The 20,915-nt window shown below is 31.8% G+C and overlaps 1 protein-coding gene across 1 annotated transcript in view; it reads left to right on the top strand.

Annotated features, from left to right (window-relative positions):
• Nucleotides 1–20,915, top strand: part of LOC114330184 (nuclear anchorage protein 1-like) — a 106,102-nt gene that overhangs the window by 25,979 nt on the left and 59,208 nt on the right. Inside the window, exon 3 of the mRNA XM_028279506.2 lies at nt 3,132–3,621. Within this exon, the coding sequence (XP_028135307.2) occupies nt 3,132–3,621 (490 nt within the window). The remainder of the gene's footprint in view (nt 1–3,131; nt 3,622–20,915) is intronic.

Here is a 20,915-nt window from a genome sequence, read left to right as displayed (position 1 = left end):
GTACTGAAACCCATCTGGACGTATGGCATCCAAATCTGGGGAACTGCCAGTGAAACAAATTTACTCAAGATACAGCGCTTTCAATCAAAAGTTCTCAGGTTACTGTGCCAAGCTCCTTGGTACATTTAAAACGATAATATACATAGGGATCTCCAAGTCCAAACCGTCAAAGAAGAAATTGTTTCTCTGTGCTCCAAGTACCATAATAGACTACAGGTTCACCCAAACATATTGGTCACCAATCTCCTGACACCCCTACAGAACAGAAGACTAAAAAGAACAGACACTCTTGACCTCAACACTAAGTAATCACACCCACTTATTACTATTATACTATTCAAATCTATTCAATTAATTTATTAATAACTATACTAATTCAATCATTATTGTTCTCTCTTAGGTATTCAACACTGGGTGAATACTGACTGTTCAATCTAAAATTAATCCCTTAATTTGTAATCTCACATTTTTTCTTAACTTCCTAAACTTTTATAGTTTCACCGTGTATAATTGAAACATTGGGAAACATCGAGTAATATTGTAATAATTAGAGTCCATTCAACTTGCAAACTTAATAAATTGCCAAATAATATATTTTCCAATTGAACTTTATAAGTTTTGCAATAGCTTCCGTTAAACTGTAGTTGCAATCTTTCAACATGCAGTTCCGTAGTTCGGTTGTCATGCAACTTATTGATGAATTGTATATTTTGACAGATTATAAATTAACCAAAGGGACTATTTTGGGTTGCAGTCTCATTGAAATAGTTACCTCGTTAACAAGTGCGTAAGTCGTTGTTAGAAGTTACGCCGAGTGTAATTATTATCAGTAGCTGTCATTAAAGGCAGTCTATCATAGAAAGTTACCTGAACATCATCTATAGTGTAATTATACGTAGCTGTCAATAAAACCATATTTTTTACTCCACACTTAAACATTTATTTACCATCGTCGATCGAGAAGAAGCGGACAAAGGGGCATTACAAAACAATTCGATCCTGAGATCTACGTCGAATTGTCCACTGACTGTGTCACACTCTTAACACTCAGTATGTATTGTTTATTATTTTTTATAAAATAGATTGCAATAAAATGGATGTCACAAAAAAAATTTTTCGGCGAGTACCCAAATCTAAGTATTCAAGTTTAAATAACGGGAAAATGATGCATTTTATAACATAAACATATTAAACATTTGTCAAAGTACTTAAAAATATTTATCAAATAAGTCCCGAAAAAGTTGATAGCATTAAAATTTACGCTTCAAAAATTTTTCCAAAAAATGTTATTGTTTTTTTAACAACTCCGTTAATTTTTACGATATCAGATTAACCTAAAAACCATTTGAAAGTTAGTTCCAAGGACTATTAAACTACTTTGAATTTAATATTTTAAACCCCTTACTTTTTTAAAAATAAAAGGTTAAAGGGCCCTGGTTACATGGTTCTCATAGCAAAATTTAATCTTTAAACGTTTCTATCTCGGTTTTTTTACCCTGTAGAAATAGTAAAACAGGTAAAATATTTGATACAGAAAAAACTAAAATTTGTTTTATATCATTTTTTACGTATATTGAGTATTTTTGAAGTTATTATTAAAAGAATGTGAAAATTACGATAATTTTAAAAATACATACTGATTTTTTTAAATTATATCTTTTTTTCAAAAATATGCATTTTAAACCGGTCAAAATTGTTGAAATCATTACTTTTGCTAATATAAAGAAATTCTTGTAAGGAGTACTAGAAATTTTAATTTTTGTGGAAATAGCGTATGTTATATTTTTCACTTTTTCCTAAAAAATTCGAAAGGGTTTTCTTTCCATCATAACTTGCTTAATTTTAATGCTATTAACTTCTTCTGTAGCTCATTTGATAGAAATTCCGAAGTACTTTGACAAGTATTTTGCAGGTATATTTTATAAAATGCATCGTTTTCGCACTCGTCGAAAAAAATATATATTAAATTGCCCATAACTCACTTTGAATTAACATTTTTTTTGTTGTTTAAGTGAATTGTATTCAATTTTTTATTATCTTCAATTTCGGTAATAATAACTTTTTTTCAAAAACTTTTAGTTTTTGAGTTATACATGAAAAACCGCTTTAAAAGATGAATTTTTTTAAGAAAAGATAAAATATTTGATATTTAATGACTTAAAAAGTATTGATTTATATTAGTTATAATAAATTTTACTTAGAATTTGTCTATCTATCGATTTATGGTATTATATTATTTTTAATAAAATAATCTTCACCCCCGAGAAGGGGTGGAACCCACCCCCAGGGTAAAAGCGCAAGTTGGCATCATATCACCTTTGTTCGTTGAGGTATCCTCTAATTACTCACCAATTTTCATGAAAATCGATGAAGGTTCAACGAAATCGTAGGTGAAAACCTTCAGAAACTGCACTAAATTAATTTATTTTTAATTATTATAAAAACTCTATGTCCGGACCAAAAATATTGGAAAAATGCTATAAAGTGATGTATTTTTTATGTACTCTTCATTATTTATTTATTATTTAAAGAAGAATATTCGCTATAAACTAATCGTTGCACATAATAAAAAAAACACTGAAATGTTGACATTGTACCAATTTAGATTGAATAATAATTTTATTAATAAAATTAAGTCGTATTTCAATTTTTTTCTACTTCGATCACTCGCAATTCACATAATTTCAAAATTAAAATTTAAAATTTTATCAGAAAAAACATTTTGCCGAAAATTTAAATTTAGTGTTTCATCTTCTTTTTACACGCAGAATCCATTCTTAAAAAACTTTTTGTACAGCTTGCTGTTTTAGAGTCGGAGCATTTTTCCAATATTTTTTAATCCGGTCCTGGATGTTTTATAATTATAAATAAATTAATTGATTATAGACCTTAAAGAATATTCGCGAGCCAAATATAAAATAAATATACAGTGTGGTTAAAAAGTTATGAACCAAATAAGAAAATGTCAAAAGAGATAAAACATCCAGTAACTTTTTTATTGATGAAGTAAGACCCATTAAGTATGACATTTTTGAGACCGCCTAAGGGTCCCCTTTTTACAGTTAACGTATGTTACTTTCCCAATGAAACACCCTGTATAATCTAAATATTTATATTTGCCGATGTTTCAGATTTTGGAAAACGAAGTTTCTGGGGTTGCTGTGATGAACAAAATCGACAAAGCTATCGATACTATAGGAACAATCGAAAACGAGGTTTCTGAAGTTAAGTTAGACACCCAACAAGTTAAAAAGTTACATAACAAATCATCAGACAATTTGGAAAAGATAAAAAAACATTTCAGTGACAGTCAACAGTTATTAATTAAGTATGATAAAAAACTATCTGACTATGGGGTTTCTGGAGTTGCTGAGGCTATGAAAAAAATCGACAAAGTTACCAATGTTATGGGCAAAATCGAAAACGAAGTTTCTAAAGTTAAGACAGACAGCCAACAAGTTAGAGATTTACATAACAAATTATCAGACAATTTGGAAAAATTAAAAAAACACTTCGGTGACAGTCAACAGTTATTAAATAAGTATGATAAAAAGCTTGCTGACTATAACAGTACAATTGGCAATAAAGAAACCGAAAAGTGGAAGCTTAATGTCATAAAAGGTAACGTTTTACATTTCAAGACTTTAGAATATATTATTAAGGAAATACAGATTTAGATTTAATTCGATTCGGTGCCACCACCAGCGGCTGACCCAGGTTTCTACTTTTCGGTGTCTTCAGAGGCGCCTGTGGTGTACCCCAAAGCGAACTAAATCTGGCTGTCCCACTAGGTAAAATAATAAAATATTACATGCGTACGGTAGTGATGTTGATTATAGTTACTTTCGAGTATTCGTTACAAATCGTTACTTTTGTGTGAAATAATCATTTACAGTATTCGTTACTTTGATTACTATGATTACTTTTGTTACTTTTGTATTTGAGTACCGGTAATCATATCGAGAATCGTATTTCTCAGTAGGTAGGTATTTTGTATAGGTATTCCGATATAACAACGACCTTCATCGATCTGTTTAAGGGATAAAAATGATTTGATTACTATGATTACTTTTGTATTTGAGTACCGGTAATCATATCGAGAATCGGATTTCTCTGTAGGTAACGACCTTCACCGATCCGTTTAACCTTCGGATTACCAAGGGGGTAAATTTTGACCCCAGTGTATGTTTTTATTTAATAAATCCAGAAATATTTTCAATTTTAAACTCATTATTTTTTATTTAACTTTAATATCATTCTAGATACCCTCATATTTTGTAATAAAAAAATTCCCTATATTTTACGAAAAAAAATTTTGTTTTGAATTTGGGATCAAAGACGAACTCCCTTGGCCGTCCATGTTCCAATTTTATATTAAGTAAATACCGTCTATTATGTGGAATTGTTTGTAAGAAACATTCTAATATTGAACAAAAAGTTTGTTTGTTAAACCTGTGGCGACGAAAATTAGCGTATATTTTAAAATTTCTTTAGTTCTATGTCCAAAATGATGATTCCTCTTTTGGTTCAGTTGTGATTAATAGTATATTGTGCAACAAGTGCAGAAAGGTACTAATTTCTCACGAGTTTGAAAAGTTGCAATTCAAACGAGTGAGAAATTACCTTTCTGCACGTGTTACACACTATACTTTTTCTACAAGCCCCGTTTTTCCTAAAAATAAAAATCACAATTTCCAAACGACGATTAATTATAATAGGTACCTATGTGATAAATTTTAAACTGTATTTAATTAATACTAATCAATTTAAATTCCTTAATAAATTGCACAGAAATCAGTTAAAAAATTAATGCACTGCCTTAATTTATTTAAATTTAAACTATTTTAAACAATTATTACACATTATTGACGTTATATTTATGCAGTCACACCGAGAGAAAAAAATTCTTGACATAAAGAAACTTTATTAATATTTAAGAAAGATCGACTTGGCATATTGCCTAAGAAATATATCTTTGTATGTAAGATATAATTTTCTAAAATATTTCAAATAAATTCTACTATAGCCAAAGAAATGTATCTTAAACATCATTGAACTATCACTTTCTGGCACACTTCAAACCCATTTATCAGAAAGAAATTACACTTGATGTTAATTAATTTTATTAGTCATCAAAATATATTTTCTTGCCATTACAAAACTATTCTTTCTGAGCAATAATATTTCTTAGTAAGGAATATTATTATCTTACTATTAATAATTAATGTATTTAATGTTAAGAAATATATTTCGCAGAGATAAACGTGTATTTAGAGTTAAGTTAATATTTCTTGAAAATAAAGTTATATTACATACGGCAAAATAAATCATTGTGTTGAGGTAAAATCATTATTTATTAATAAAAACAAGATATAAAATGTTATTATTACATACAAATATTTTCTCTACTCTTAAACCACTGGCTTCTACACAAAAATAAAAGGATGGAGAGGCAAATCCAAATTCCTCAAAGTTTTCTTCTTTTGTTACTAGCACTTTGTATAGCAGCAATTCACTAAAACAAAATCGTTATGTAGAAAGAGTAAACTTACTTTAATAAAATTTTCTTATAAAGATATAGATATTTATTTTGACAAATTTAGGAAATACGAAAAAAACAAATACACTGCCCCACTAAGAACTATTAATACTAATAATAATCAATCATATTTAGTTCAAACATGGCATTATTTAACCTATACACATCTTTGTTTATTTTTTTATTTTTGTTAATGAAATATTAATTATTTATCTGTATAATATTAAGTCACACAATAAACATTGTTTAGATAAAACAAGAGGGAAAATACAACCAATGTAAAACATTGAAGCAGACATAATAATATGTAATTTTCTTTATTTTTATAATCTAAAAGAGACAGCATACCTAATCATTAAGAAATTTTATTACGGGAAAATATTATTAGTTTACATCTTAAGTCATTTAATACATATTAACTAGTTCACGGTTTTCGGCAATAACATTTCTTAACCATAAACATATATTTCTTTTAGACTAACTGATTTCTTTATCTTAAATAAATTAACAGAAAACATCCTCTGCGTTGCACCCGCCATGTTTGATATAGCGTTGTATTGTATATTTTTATAGAAGACGATACATTTAAAACAACTATTATAGTTGATACAAAAGTATACACATTTTTAAAAAGGTACTTACATGTATGAAGTTCTACCATTTCTGGAAGGCCCCGCAGTTGGTTAATAACTCCTTTCTTAATATTGTTCTGAAGCTATATATTATATCATTCTCTCCCATCTTTAAATTGTGGCTTATTTCATTTCCCAGTTAGAATAATAAGCTGCTTTATTTCAGAGTTGTCCATCATTATACCTAAAAAGCATATAAAGATACTATTATGTTTCTTTTATAACCATTCGGATACGCTACAATATTATTATTACATCTTAAATTACTCAATTTACTTTTACTTAATACCTATATATGTACGTACCTTTAAAATATCCCTTAATTTTTAAAGAACACCAATAAATCAAAAATCCATCTATATGAACATGAACATATCACGCCATCTTGACAAACACTGACGACTAAATCATAAATAGTTAATCTGCGCAATTCTTTTGTGGAAGAAAATCTCTTTGCAGGTAATATTTCGGCATTAATGACAAAGTTTTTATTTTATAACCACAGTTACTACAGAGGGTATTTCTGAAGAATTATTTCATGCGGTTTAAAATATTTATTTGATTGCAAGAAAATTTCTTGTTCACAAATATAAATATGCATTAACTTAACATTATATTTCTTATACTGCAAAATATTTGTAGTTTTCAATTTAGGAAATAAAAACTTTAGGATAAGAAAATTAAATGTAACCATTAATGCATTCTTAGTATTGAAGAAATTATCTGTAAACAATTATTGAGTTGTGTTTAAAAAACTCGTTTCTTTATATGTGAACCGGTATGTTTAAGTTAATAGGATATGTTAACTTTTAAGAAAATTTCTTTTTTATATTTAATATTTAATATTGCTCAAAGAAATCGGTGTTTTAGGAGAAAAGAAATTGTTCTCTCGGTGCACGGATTTACACAAAACCTACTTCATTCGACATCTCTTGCAAAGGTTGCTAAATCCTTATTGGTTATTTGATAATTATAAAATGTTTAATAAGAATAAAATTGTAAAATAAAACAGTTGTAACATCCATAATTTGGTTTCTATGCTATAGTTAAATATAATAATTGTCTTATAGGTTATATATTTGTCTAAAGTTTAACCACAGATATAAACAGAATATAACGTTACTCAGAATGAGGTAGTCCACGGATATAAACAGAATATAACGATACTCAGAATGAGGTAGTCAACTGTGCAGAAAAGAACTTTGCGGCACAGAAACGTCACTTTGCGGCACATAAACGTCACTTTTCTGCACACTAATGTCAAATATCTTATACTGTGAGTAAATATCAAGTTTGCTAACATAAAACTGTGCAGAAAAGTGCATTTTGAATAGTGGTTGTAGAAAAAATATGTTTACTAATGTTTATTTATCATTTATTGATACAATACTAATATTAAAATTACGAATACATTATTTTATTTCTTAAAACAACTTAATTTTTTACCCCCGTTGGTCATCCGTGTAACAAAAAAAGGTTGGTCATCGGAAGGTTAAGGGATAAAAATGATTTGATTACTTTACGTTATTTTTGTATTTGAGTACCGGTAATCATATCGAGAACATTTCTCAGTAGGTAGGTATTTTGTATAGGTATTCCTATATAACAACGATCTTCATCGATCTGTTTTTACTCGCTGGGATACGATTGGTAGAAAGTAATCAAGTGTACTGTTTGTAGATACAATAGTCGTTACTCGCTCTGATACGATTGGTACGAAGTAGTGAAGTAAGCAGAGTAATCAATGTAATCAAAGTAACAACTTCCCTCTCTGTATAGTAATCGTTACTTTCAGTATTCGTAAGTAACGAGTAGGTACTGTGTAACGAATAGATACTTTTTCAACATCTCTAGCGCACGGACGCGTTAGCCACATCTATCTTAGAGACAGATAAAAATATTATATATTATTAGTTCAACGTAGGTATAGTGGGGGTGACCCCAAACTTTTTTTAGTACGTCATTAGGTTTGACGTCATATAGGATTTTAAGAATATCGCAAATCATTACATGATATTTTAGTTAAATCTGACAGTTGTCAAAATATTTGTCAAAATAAATAAATATAAAATCAAATTTCACTTTACAATGTCAGCATATACCAATGACAGAAAATACAGTTAGGGCAGTCAATGAGAGCAAGAACAGGCTATTACCTTCGAATTCTATCCTACTGCATGGATTTTAATGAAATTTTAGGAATAGCCTGAAAATATCTCCTTATTCAAAGTCTACCCTATGCCGATGTGTGCTTTTGTCTTGGGGGCTGTTCCCACCCCTTCTTGGGGGTGGAAAATTTTTTGGTTTAAAAAACTACGGAAGTTGCTAGAGAACCCAATTCTAAGCAAAAGTGTTCTATAATTTTTTTTCGAAAACTCAATACTTTTTGAGGTATTCGTGGTTGAAAATTGGCCATTTTCATTGAAATATAACACCTTTTCAAACGGTTTTTTGCGAATACCTTAAAAACAATGCATCTAACTAAATAAATTATATAAAACATTTTTGTAGCTCATAAAAAACAAAGAGATTCGTTCCTTCTTCAATCTTCTAGTTATAACACAAAAAGAGATATGGTAGGTAAAAAGAGTTTGTTTTCTTGGTGCATGCTCAAAGCAGTGTATTCAACTTGAAATAACAGAGAAACGGTCGATTTTATGTATATAATGCTACCAATACCTTTTATAGGCTATTGATTATATTCAAAATAAGATAGCTAAAAGGAACTACAACGTTAACGTGGTTTTATTATTTCATATGGTCAATGGACATCTATATATGAAAAAACCGCGGAGTGCTACCATTTGAAGGGGTGCGTTTTTGAGAAATGGGTGAATTAGTCCCTGGGCACAGGTTACATTAGGGTGAGTTCTATGCACTTTTGGTACAAACACGTCTGCATAAACATTGTTCCTGGTTAAATTTATTATCTAAATATCGCTATTTAAAGTCAATGATACTTTATTTTACAAAAATATATTCAAAAGAAGAAGCACAAAGAAACCCAAAAGAAAGAAATTTTGTTTTTTGTCCCCTAACTTTTGTCCACGAGTATATAGGTATAGATATTGCTTTACAGAAAAGAAACTTACATATTTATTCTTTAAAATTTTGTTTAGTAGAGGTAATAAGGATTTATAGTTTTCGAAATATGATTTTTTAAAGTTTGTCACTCACAGCAATTTTGGGAAATTTTCCTTGTTATTTCGCAAATATTGTTCTGTAACTTTTTTCTACGTAACTTTAGGTATATTCAATGGTAAACGTAATAGATATAGAAATCAATTACCTTTAAAATGGTCTACTGTATAACGTTGTAGGACTTTTTTTTGAAGAGATTATGGTTTTTCAAGGTTTTATACTTTTAACGATTTTTTATAATATAATATAAAAATAAAATAATATTATTATATAATATATTATATAATATATTATATAATATTATATTTATATATATACTATACTATACTATATTTAATATTATATATACTATATTATATAATAAAGAAAACTTATTTTGTTTACTTTAAAATGGTGTAATAAAAAAATTCTAGGAATATTTTTGATTAAGATATTATTTTGCAAAATGTAATAAGTACTTGCAACGATTTTTGATTTTAGGTTTATTTTTTAAATTTCTCATTATAGCTTTTTTTTCTTGTACATGAATATACTATATATTGCTCAATAAAGAGGGCTTACTTTCTGTTCTTTAAAATGGTGTATCATCTATATTTAAATAATGGAAACCGAGTGATTCTTTGATATTTTTTTACCTGTATTATTTAAAATTATTTCTTTTACAAAAATTACATAAACATTAGTCTTAGAAAACATCACTTTAGTTAAAATTATTTAAACGTTCACATTTAAAAAATTTTCAAAATCAAAGTCCATCTCTTTGTTAGCATTAGCTTCAATATCTTCGTCTGACACCTCAGTTATCTTAGAGTTCCCACAATTAGTACCCATGCACATGCACCCTTTGCAGAATATTGAACAACTAATTCCTATCTTCTTACAACCGCAGTTTTTTGTACATCCTTTGGTACATTTACATGCTATTTTTTTCAAGCAAAGCTTGTGGTGCAGGAGCTTTGACAGTAAATATTGGAATTAATCCATATTTAGAAGTTGGCCTGGCCGAGTCAAGTGGATCCAAAGTATTACGTATAAAAAATAAGATTCAATCATAACACACAATCATATAAGTTATAATGAGAAATTAAAAAAATAATCCTAAAATCAAAAATCGTTGCAAGTACTTATTACATTTTGAAAAAGCATATCTCATTCAAAAATAATCCTAGAATGTTTTATAATACACCATTTTAAAGTAAACAGAATAAGTTTTCTTTTTTATTATTATAATAAATATATACCTAAATGTAGAACAAAAAAAAGTTATAATGGGAAATTAAAAAATAATCTTAAAAAATATAAAACTCGTTAAAAGTATAAAATCTTGAAAAAGATTACCTGTTTAAAAGAAGTAGTACAACATTATACAGTATAACATTTTAAAGGTAATTGCCTTCTATTTCACTTACATGTACCATTGCATATGCCTAAAGTTACGTAGAAAAAAGTTACAGAACAATATTTGCGAAGTAACAAGGAAAATTGCCCAAAATTGCTGTGAGTGGCGAACTTTGAAAAATCATATTTTTAAAACTATAAATCCTAATGACCTCTACCGAACAACATTTTAAAGATAAAATATGTAAGTTTTTTTTATGTGAAGCAATGTCTATACCTATATCCCCGTGGACAAAAGTTATGGGCAAAAAACAAAATGTCTTTCCTTTTTGTTTCTTTGTGCCTTCTCTTTTGAATTTATTTTTGTAAAAAAACAGTATATTTGACTTTTAAAAGTTATATTTAGATAGGAAATTTAACCAGGAACAATTTTTATGTAGACGTGTTTGTACCAAAAGTGCATAGAACTCACCCTAATGTAACCTGTGCCCAGGGACTAATTCACCCATTTCTCAAAAACGCACCCCTTTAAATGGTAGCACTCCGCGGTTTTTTCATATATAGAGATTCATTGACCATATGAAATAATAAAAAACCGTTAACGTTGTAGTTCCTTTCTATAGTACATAATCAATAGCCTATTATTGTGCTTGAAAAGTCCTTTCAACTAAGCAATATTAAATGTTGATTACATTCAAACTAAGCGAGATATGCTGCAAAAAATTGATGACTAACGAATTTTAAGAAAAAAAAATGAGAAGTATATTTAACCCCTCACCCACAAGAATTTAAATGCATCGTTTTCCTTCTAAAATACATTTTACTACAGTGTCATTTTTATGTTCAAAAAGTTGAGCGGGTTTAAAATGAATGGTTTTTGAAATAATAAGATCAAATTATAGAGCGCATATTTAAATTTTCTTAAAAATCATAAAATCCTTTATAAAAGGTATATTTGTTAAAATCCCTATACAGGGCTACATCAAAGACATAACTAGTTTTCGATCGGTTGACCGATCATCATCAGTGCAATCTTAGAATCTACATGCAAGTCACCAAAGTAAAAATAACAGGGTATAGTCCGTTCGCTAAACTCAGACTCAACTGGCTAGTGATTTAAGCTAGTAATTTTGCCAATTTGATGAAATTGCCAAAAAAATAATATAGTTAAAAATAGTTAAAAATTACTAAATATTTAGTAATTTTGCAAATTTTGTCAAAATTGCCAAAAAAATAAAAAAGTTACGTACTAAAATATTTAGCCATTTGCGTCTGAGTTTAGCGAACCGACTATAAAATCCCTTTACAATTGATCCGTCATCGGAACATATGACTAAGATGTGAATTATAACATGGATGATTAAGATATCCAATGTTCTTCGCCCGAGGTACCAATGAGCTCTATCTGACAAGTTCACATCATGACTGTGCAACTGTACTGTACTGGATTTCTTAAAAATCTTCTTTTTCTCCATGTAACTTGAAAATGATAAGAGATACTGTTAGAAAAAATAAAATCAAAATGTTTATCTAGAAGAAGCCCTTATTTTTGTATGGCATCTTTTTTTTGGCATCTCTTATCATTTTCGAGTTACATGGAGAAAAAGGAAGATTTTTAAGAAAATTTAAAAATGTGCTCAATAATTTGATCTTATTTTTTTCAAAAACCATTCATTTTAAACCCGCCCAACTTTTTGAACATAAAAAGAATACTATAGTAAAATGTATTGTAGAAGCAAAACGATACATTTAAATTCTTGTGAATGAGGGGTTAAATATACTTCTTATTTTTTTCTTAAAATACGTTAGTCATCAAATTTGTTACAGTTTATCTCGCATAGTTTGAATGTAATCAACATTTAATATTGCTCATTTTAAAGGTCTGTTCAAGCACAACAAAAATTATTGGTAGCATTACACACCTAAAATCGACCGTTTCTCTGTTATTTCAAGTTGAATACACTGATTTGAGCATGCACCAAGAAAACAAACTTTTTTCACTTACCATATCTCTTTTTGTGTTATAACTAGGAGATTCATAAAGGAGATTCTCTTTGATATTTTATAAGCTACAAAAATGTTTTATATAGTTTTTTTAGTTAGATGCATAGCTTTTAAGGTATTCGCAAAAACCGTTTCAAAAAGGTGTTATGTTTCAATGAAAATGGCCAATTTTCAACCAGGAATAACTCAAAAAGTATCGAGTTTTCGAAAAAAAAAATTATAGAAGTTTTTGCTTAGTATTAGGTTCTCTAGCTACTTCCGTAGTTATTTAAGCAAAAAAATTTTCCACCCCCGAGAAGGGGTGGGAACCGTCCCCAAGACAAAAGCACACATCGGCGTAGGGTAGACTTTGTTTCTTGGGCTATTCCCTACTTACTGTGAAAATATCACGTAAATCGATATAGTAGGATAGAATTCGGAGCCACATACCCTCATTGACTGCCCTAAGTAGGAAAACTGAAAGAATACCCATGAACGAACATATAAAACACGCTGTATTTTCCTGTCACCGTGTCACACAAAAAATTGGCCAGCCAAGTACATGTAATAAACACGGTGACAAGAAAATACAGCGTGTTTTATATGTTCGTTCATGGGTATTCTTTCATTTTTCTGACTGTGTTTATATTTACGTCTCTGAAAAATACTTAGAAATTACAATCGTCATTTTAGCCTATGATCGATTATTTTTGTGTCAAATTATCTTTACTCGCCTCATTGATTGGTTATCTATTTAGAGTATTGTAATCGCCAACCAATTATACATCTTTAAGTATAATTCGTTTTAATATGCAAATACCCGTTAAGGAATACATCATTTTCTAAGTTCAATGTATAATAATAACAGAGGTACGTCTGTTTTGTCACTTCCAACTGTCATGCGTTAGAGAGAATTCGATAATCTGTGACGCACTGAAAAAAGGGTTTGGGACGATCTATACATCTAATCTCATTTAAAAAATAATCGATTACGTCATTACGCCCAGATAGATAACGTCACTAATAGTATACCTTAAGGCGGAGACAGATATCCGCGCCGCGAACTCCGCGCCGTGTGTGCGCCGCGCGTTCGTGGCGCGGTTATTGTTCGTTAAAATTTTTCATTTTGACGATCCAGAGGAAACTTACGAACGTTTAGTAATTGTAGATAATCATGTCTCTGTCCTGTACTTACTTCTACTACATCTTATTTTGATATTGTTCTGAAACTATTTTCTTGTGTCATCTTATGCAATTTACTATTTTATGTGGAATAAGCCACAGTTTGGGAAAATTTGGGGAACTACCTTTTTCGCTTACCGGCAACACAAATATAATGGTAGGGGAGCCCAAGCGGGGATTTTTGCAGTTACTCGAGAGCGTCAGATTATCATATGGGGAGAAACGTGGTACCCTGCAGATGTACCTCCACCATATATTGGCTCTTAACACAGGGGAGTTCGTTCAGGGGGGCCCGAAAAAAAATCTATCCTTAAAAATACTCGAAATTGTCAGATTAAGATAAGGTAAGTTAAGTACATGCAAAAGAGTCTATATTTCAAAAATATGACGATTTGAGCGGGGCGTACGGAAATGGGTGAGTCAAAAAGTTTTACAAAAAAAAGCGAATATTTCGCGAAATGAACGTCAGATTGAAAAACTAAAAACTACGTTTTCAATATTTTTCAAAAATCTATCGAAAAATACCAAACTTGACCCCCACGGAGAGGGGTGGGGGTAAATTTAAAATTTTAAATACAAATCCCGCGATCTTTCGCAAAATAAACATCATATCGAAAAACTGCAAAATACACTTTATCAATATTTTTGAAAAATCTATTGAATGGTTCCAAACACGACCCCCCACGGAGGTGAGGTGGGGGGTTACTTTAAAATCTTAAATGGTAGACCCCGTTTCTTATTGCAGATTTGGATTGTTTGTTTAAAAATAAACAACTTTTATTCGAAACATTTTTTTTAATTATGGATAGATGGCGCTATAATCGGAAAAAAGATTGTTGGAAATGGAAAATTAAATTAAAAAATGGGAAGTCCCCACTAAAATGGAAAATTTTACTTAACTTTTTTGGTTTTAGGACCTAATAATCACAACCCAATAGGTCCCCAAAGCGCTCGAGTGACTGCACATTTAGCATACTTTGCTCCCCTACCATAATATATCTGCTTGTTCCTACAACCAGAAACAAAATTAGAGAACTATAGGCACTTCCAAGTCATGCTTTACCTTTTTCGTTTTCCGGTGACACAATTGTAATGTATCTACTTGTTTCAACTGCGTAGCTTCACTAGAAACGAAATTAGAGAACTATAGGTTCTTCCAAGCCTTGTGTTAACTTTTTCGCTTTCCGGTGACCAAATTATAATATATCTGCTTGTTCCAACTCAGTTGCTTTCCCAGAAGCGAAGTTAGGGAACTATAGGCTCTTCCAAGATGTGCGTTACCTTTTTCGCTTTCCGACGACACAATTATAACATATCTACTTGTTCCAACTCCGTTGCTTCACCAGAAGCGAAGTTTGGAAACTATAGGCTCTTCCAAGTTGTGCGTTACCTTTTTCGTTTTCCGGTGACCCAATTATAATATATCTGCTTGTTCCAACTCCGTTGCTTCACCAGAAGCGAAGTTATAAAACTATTGGGTCTTCCACGTTGTGCGTTACCTTTTTGGCTTTCCGGTGACCCAATTATAATATATCTGCTTGTTCCAACTCTGTTGCTTCACCAGAAGCGAAGTTAGAAAACTATTGGGTCTTCCAAGTTGTGCCTTACCTTTTTCGCTTTCTGGTGACACAATTATAATATATCCGCTTGTTTCAATGGCGTTGCTTCACCAGACACGAAGTTGGAAAACTGTAGGTTCTCCAAGTCGTGCGTTACCTATTTCGCTTTCCGGTGACACATAATATATATCTGCTTATGAATGTTTTTTTGATATTGATAACTATTTCCGAAGTGAAAGTAGAAAGGTCAAGTAAACTGGATTTCAAACTCGAATTGTGGCTTATGCCCAAATAAAATAGTAAATCTTATTTTTAATACATGTTATTTTTAGTACAACAATGAACTAACATTTTTTAAAAAGGTCCGCATGTACATTTTTTTATTTCAGCTTCTATTTCCGTTCAGATCGGATTTAAGTTGTTTCTTTAAATTAAATGGTTCTTTATTGAGGATCCCACTATAATGATTTTCCACGGTAAACATCAATAAGTTAGATATTTCCTTCCTACAATTCCGACCATTCCATTACTACAAATATTCAACTCATGCGCGCCAAAACCAACAAACCACTCGCAAACCCGTTCAAATACGTATTGCGAACCATCAAAGCGTTTGTTGAAAAACCGACAGAATTAAGATCGTGGTGCGCCGTGTGCGTGCCGTTTGTGCGTCACTTGAAAACACGTACTAATCTGACGAATACGTTGCGCGCGAGCGGCTCGCACACCGAGCAGAGCGCATATGTATATCCGCCTTTATATGCCGAAATTTTTTTTAAAAATATTAATTTACCTGTTTTGGTTTTGTCTCAAAAGATTGTCGAAAGAATTAATTTATTTCATAATTTGGATGCTCGCAGCATGAACATTATCATTTCTCTCGTATTATTTCAGTTATAGCACATTATACAGTTGGGTCCATGGTTCTTTACCCGTGCGTCATCATTTAAAGGATACGAAATAAGTCGGAAATTTTACTGCAACAGCAAGTGGCAGAAAGTGGCGACTGCTCCGATCACGAAATATAGGTATTATAAAATTTGACGTTATCAACTAAGTAGAATGTAAACAATCTATAAAAATTATTTTCTTTTTGTCATTTCTTTTACTTTTGCGGAAACTTTAACAAAACTATTCCATAACTGTGTGAATGTGGTTAACTTTGTATGCAAATTAATGGCAAAATAAAATACACTTACCATAAAATTTCAAACTCCAATATAAAATTACAAAATTACAATTTTATTTGTGAAAACAACTGTTTGTGTAATATACATAACTTCTAAATGCAAAACAGAAAAAAATAGCAAAAAATCCAACAAACTGACAACCAAAAGTAAACAAACCAGAAACTTCGCAAATTAAAACAAATTAAATTAAATTGTACTTAGGTAAAATTTGAAAACGTCCCCAAGCGTTTTTTTTTGCATCTATATTTTTTCGATGTACTAACAAGTGTCTTCACTAGGCGGTACCTTTACTATGCGGAACCAGCTACCACGCGGTAGCTGGTTTGTCTTTAGTTTCATGCGTGGAAGACAGTGATGCTAGATAAAAAGTAGGTATATATGTGTTTTATCTCGCCTGTTATTAATGACGTACGGGTAAAGAACCACGGACTCAGCTTCTTGTATCTTATATACAATGATGAGCGCGCTAATAACAGGAAAAATAATGCAAAAGTTGGATAACATAATGCGTTGTGAAATAAAAAGGGATGAGAATAGTAGAGGTGGAAAATTATCGATATTAACCTATAAATCATTACCACTTACGATAGTTTCCCACCTTTAGACGTTAGCTAAGAGCTAGTTGACTTTAGTCATACATATTACGTTAACGGGACATTACCATTTGTTTAATTTTAAATAAAAACGAATATAATGAGTGAGTTTGGAAGCCAGTCTGTCCATAAATAAATTAAAAACAAAGATTATGATTAATGAGTTAATAATTTTACTTCAGTTTATAAAATATTTTTATTTAAAAACTAATTTAAAAATTAAACAAACACGGTTTTCCCATTCCCTCAGGCAAAAAATATTCAGCTACTACCTTGTCATAATATGTTGACGTTTATTTGTGTCAGTCGAAATGAAAAAAAAAAACTAACCACTAAAGGTGGGCAACTAATGTAAGTAGTTATGTTTTATAGGTTTATACCGATAATTTTCCACCTCTAGTAGTTTCATCTCATTTTATTTCACAACGCATTATGTTGTTCATCTTTTGCCTAATTTTGCCGGGTATTATTTTAGAATATTACGTAACTTTATAACCTTACATTATTATCGAGACGATCACTTTTGCTTCTAGTTCCCATCGAGATGGGAACATCTTTTTAAGCAACAATAAGGCTCATAATAAGCACTCCTTGATATACCCGAAAAAAATAAAACCGGACTTGTGTCGAGTTTGCGAAACCTCTGTTTCCTACACTAACAGTAAAATCTAATAATCGAGAAAAGAGACAAAGTGATAACGTGATGTTAATAATATACCGTTATTATGGAACGAGTAGGTACGTTTTGAGTACCTTTTACAACTGTAATCTTTGTTTACATGCGCTGCATGTCTGATTTGAATTTAGTGTAAGTGTAATAGCACGATTCTCTTATCTGTTCTGTTATCTGTATCGATATCTGTTCAGTGCAGTAGTGTATTATTTTAAGAATTCGTTAGTGTTGATCCATAGGAAAGTAGTGTTTATTTATAATTAATTTATTATATTTTTGTGTAATAGAACTAAGTTTTTGGACTATTTGAAAAAATAGATTAATGTTAATTGTGAGTTTTACTTATAGGTAAGTATATTTTACGAAAAAATATTTCGAATCCTAATGTCAGTATATTATAAAGTTTTAGGAGGATTTTTTTAGTCTAGCTAGAACTATCATCAATTGTGTAAAATTTAAATTTTAAATTTATAAAAAAAACCAAAATACACGCTTTTAATAAATTTTTTATCTAATTTGGTTTATTTTTATAAATATTTATTTACTTATAATTAAATTGTTTTCTATTACTTCCAATTAGCGCACCTATGAGTATAATGTCATAATATTCAGCCTTCATCATATGTCAAATAATCCCAATGCACTGTTGCCAAATTTTCCCAGAACGGACATCGCACACATCTTATGGAAAATATAATGTCACTCAAATTCAATAAAATTTATACGAATAGATTCGTTTTAAATTAACGGTCAATTCTTATCATTGCGCCAACTCTTAATTATGATTAATTACGGCGCAAATTGCAATTAAAGTTTTTTGAAATCACATTTTTGGAGTTCATAAACGTGTCAGTTATAATCACTATTGCTCTGGGTGCTATTTAAAAGAGCTTAAACCCCGCTGGGCCTAAGCGGATTAGTGAAACTATTATAATAAGATGCTTAATAGCCCGAGAAGATTTATGAAGTTACCGATAATCTGGGTATTTTAAAATATTTTCTCTCTCTCTAACTTATGTACCTACCCATTCGATTTCCGATTTATTTATATCAATTTCTGCTCTTATTATTGAAAATTAAGAGTTAACGCAATGATAAGAATTGACCGTTAATTTTAAACGAATCTATTCATATAAATTTTATTGAATTTGAGTGACATTATATTTTCCATAAGATGTGTGCGATGTCCTTTCGAAGAAAGGTGTGCTACTATCTCCCGAAATAATATTGATGACCCGCTACTGTTGGCTCTTAAACAATTGAGGCCCTTAAAAGACAAGGGGTATAAGTGACAATTTTAGAAAATCAGATTGTAAATACAAAAATGGACTCCCAAACACTTATAAAATATGGTGGCTTCAAACGTTGTACATAAACTAACAATAAAATGATCAAAAATGACATGTCATTGAAAACATGCTAAGTAATTCCTATATACCTAGATTTTTAAAATTTGTCTAGAACTTTGAACATTATTTTCCCAAAACTTGTCACTTATCATTCTCGATCCGGACGTCGAAGAGTAAGGTCACTGCTTGCACACCCCACTCTTACCGACGAACAGCGAGAAGCCTGAGAGCACCAAGTGCTGAAGTAGCGGCGCACGGCTAGCCCTAAGCGATTAGTTTGGACTCAGTGTGAAAAACCAACGACGCTTGGCCGTGTAAACCAAAAAGGTAGACGGATTGCGGGGTTACAGAGGAATACTCTGGCCCTGGGCTCGAGTGAAAACGCTCGCCCCGAACTCTACCTAGTGTTCACATACGGCTCCAAGAACAAGTGTGAGTAAGGGGGATAAACTAATCACGAGAAAGGCTTTCAACGAGGGACCCACCAGCAGCAGGGTAAACTGCACCCATCAGGTAAATATAGCCACTGTCTAAACGCCGGAAAAGCACGGAGGGGTGGACAAGCCACATTTATCCCTGGGGTTTACCCCCCAGAACACCTTGAGGCTGAGGTGCCCTCCGGTCGCCAGACTAGCATCCTCCCAATCGTCATGCCTTCGTCAGTAAGGTCCGTCAGCTCTACCCGGTCGCTTCGTCCTCGGACGACGACCTCGACAAACGTTGCCACCACTGTAACCACAACAACAGCCAACCAATTTGCCTCCTTGCAACAGGAAGGCACTGTACCTCCACCCAGCGGCTATAACCGGCTCCAGGCGGAACTGGATCTCGCGAGCCTAAGCGCGGAGATGCAAATCGTCCGCGATAGGTATCGCGAGGCCTACGGCCGCATCGAGCAGGAAGACGCCACTAACCCGTTTCTGCAGCGATATGCACGCGACTTTCCGCCTATGACACCAGCACAGGCTGGTCCTCAGCGTCAGAGCATTCAGGTTAAGCAGGGTGCTAAACCAAAAATACCCACTCAAACGTCCAATCAAGTATCTCAACAATCATCTCAACAACAACCCACGCAACAACAAGCATCCATCAGCGCAAACAATCCACAACAACCTAACGACTTCGTCTTCCAAAGAAGACAACTAAAACAAATGTCATATGCCAATGCCGCAGCTAATCCTCGCCCAAAAAATCAAGCAAAAAACCAAAACGTCATCAATGCCATCAATGATCCGACTCTGTCCGAGTACCTCATCAAAGATCTTCCAAAAGATCTATGCAATAAACGCACCTTCTTTCGGCAAATAAATGCCACCACTCTTCTAGCCAATAAGATCCATTCATGCAAAGTTCTTTCTCATGGCATCGCACACCTGCGACTTTTTAATCCAATAAATGCAGAGGAAATAGAAAAAGCAATCCGCAAAGCAACTGGCCAAACTATGGTTACGGTAAACAGCCGTAGCAAAAACCCTAACACTTCCTCTAGAGAGCCCACATAACTCCTCTGCATCACCGGTATCGATGTGGACTATTCTGAGGTGGAGGTCACCGAGTTGCCCACCGAACAGGAGTTCCCAGTTGAAAAACTGTGGAGGGTCAAGTCCTACAAACTAGGCAAGGACTCTAAGGTGATCAAGGTGGTGACTAAATCCTTAGAGAAGTTCACAACAGCATTGAGCCGAGGCATAACTCTCGACGGAGAAATCTATAATGCCGAGCTTCCACATGGCTCC

This window comes from Diabrotica virgifera, chromosome 3, assembly GCF_917563875.1.
Source record: "Diabrotica virgifera virgifera chromosome 3, PGI_DIABVI_V3a".
Lineage (NCBI taxonomy): Eukaryota > Metazoa > Arthropoda > Insecta > Coleoptera > Chrysomelidae > Diabrotica > Diabrotica virgifera.
Note: the sequence above shows the minus strand (reverse complement) of the source record. Positions and strands in the feature narration are given on the sequence as shown.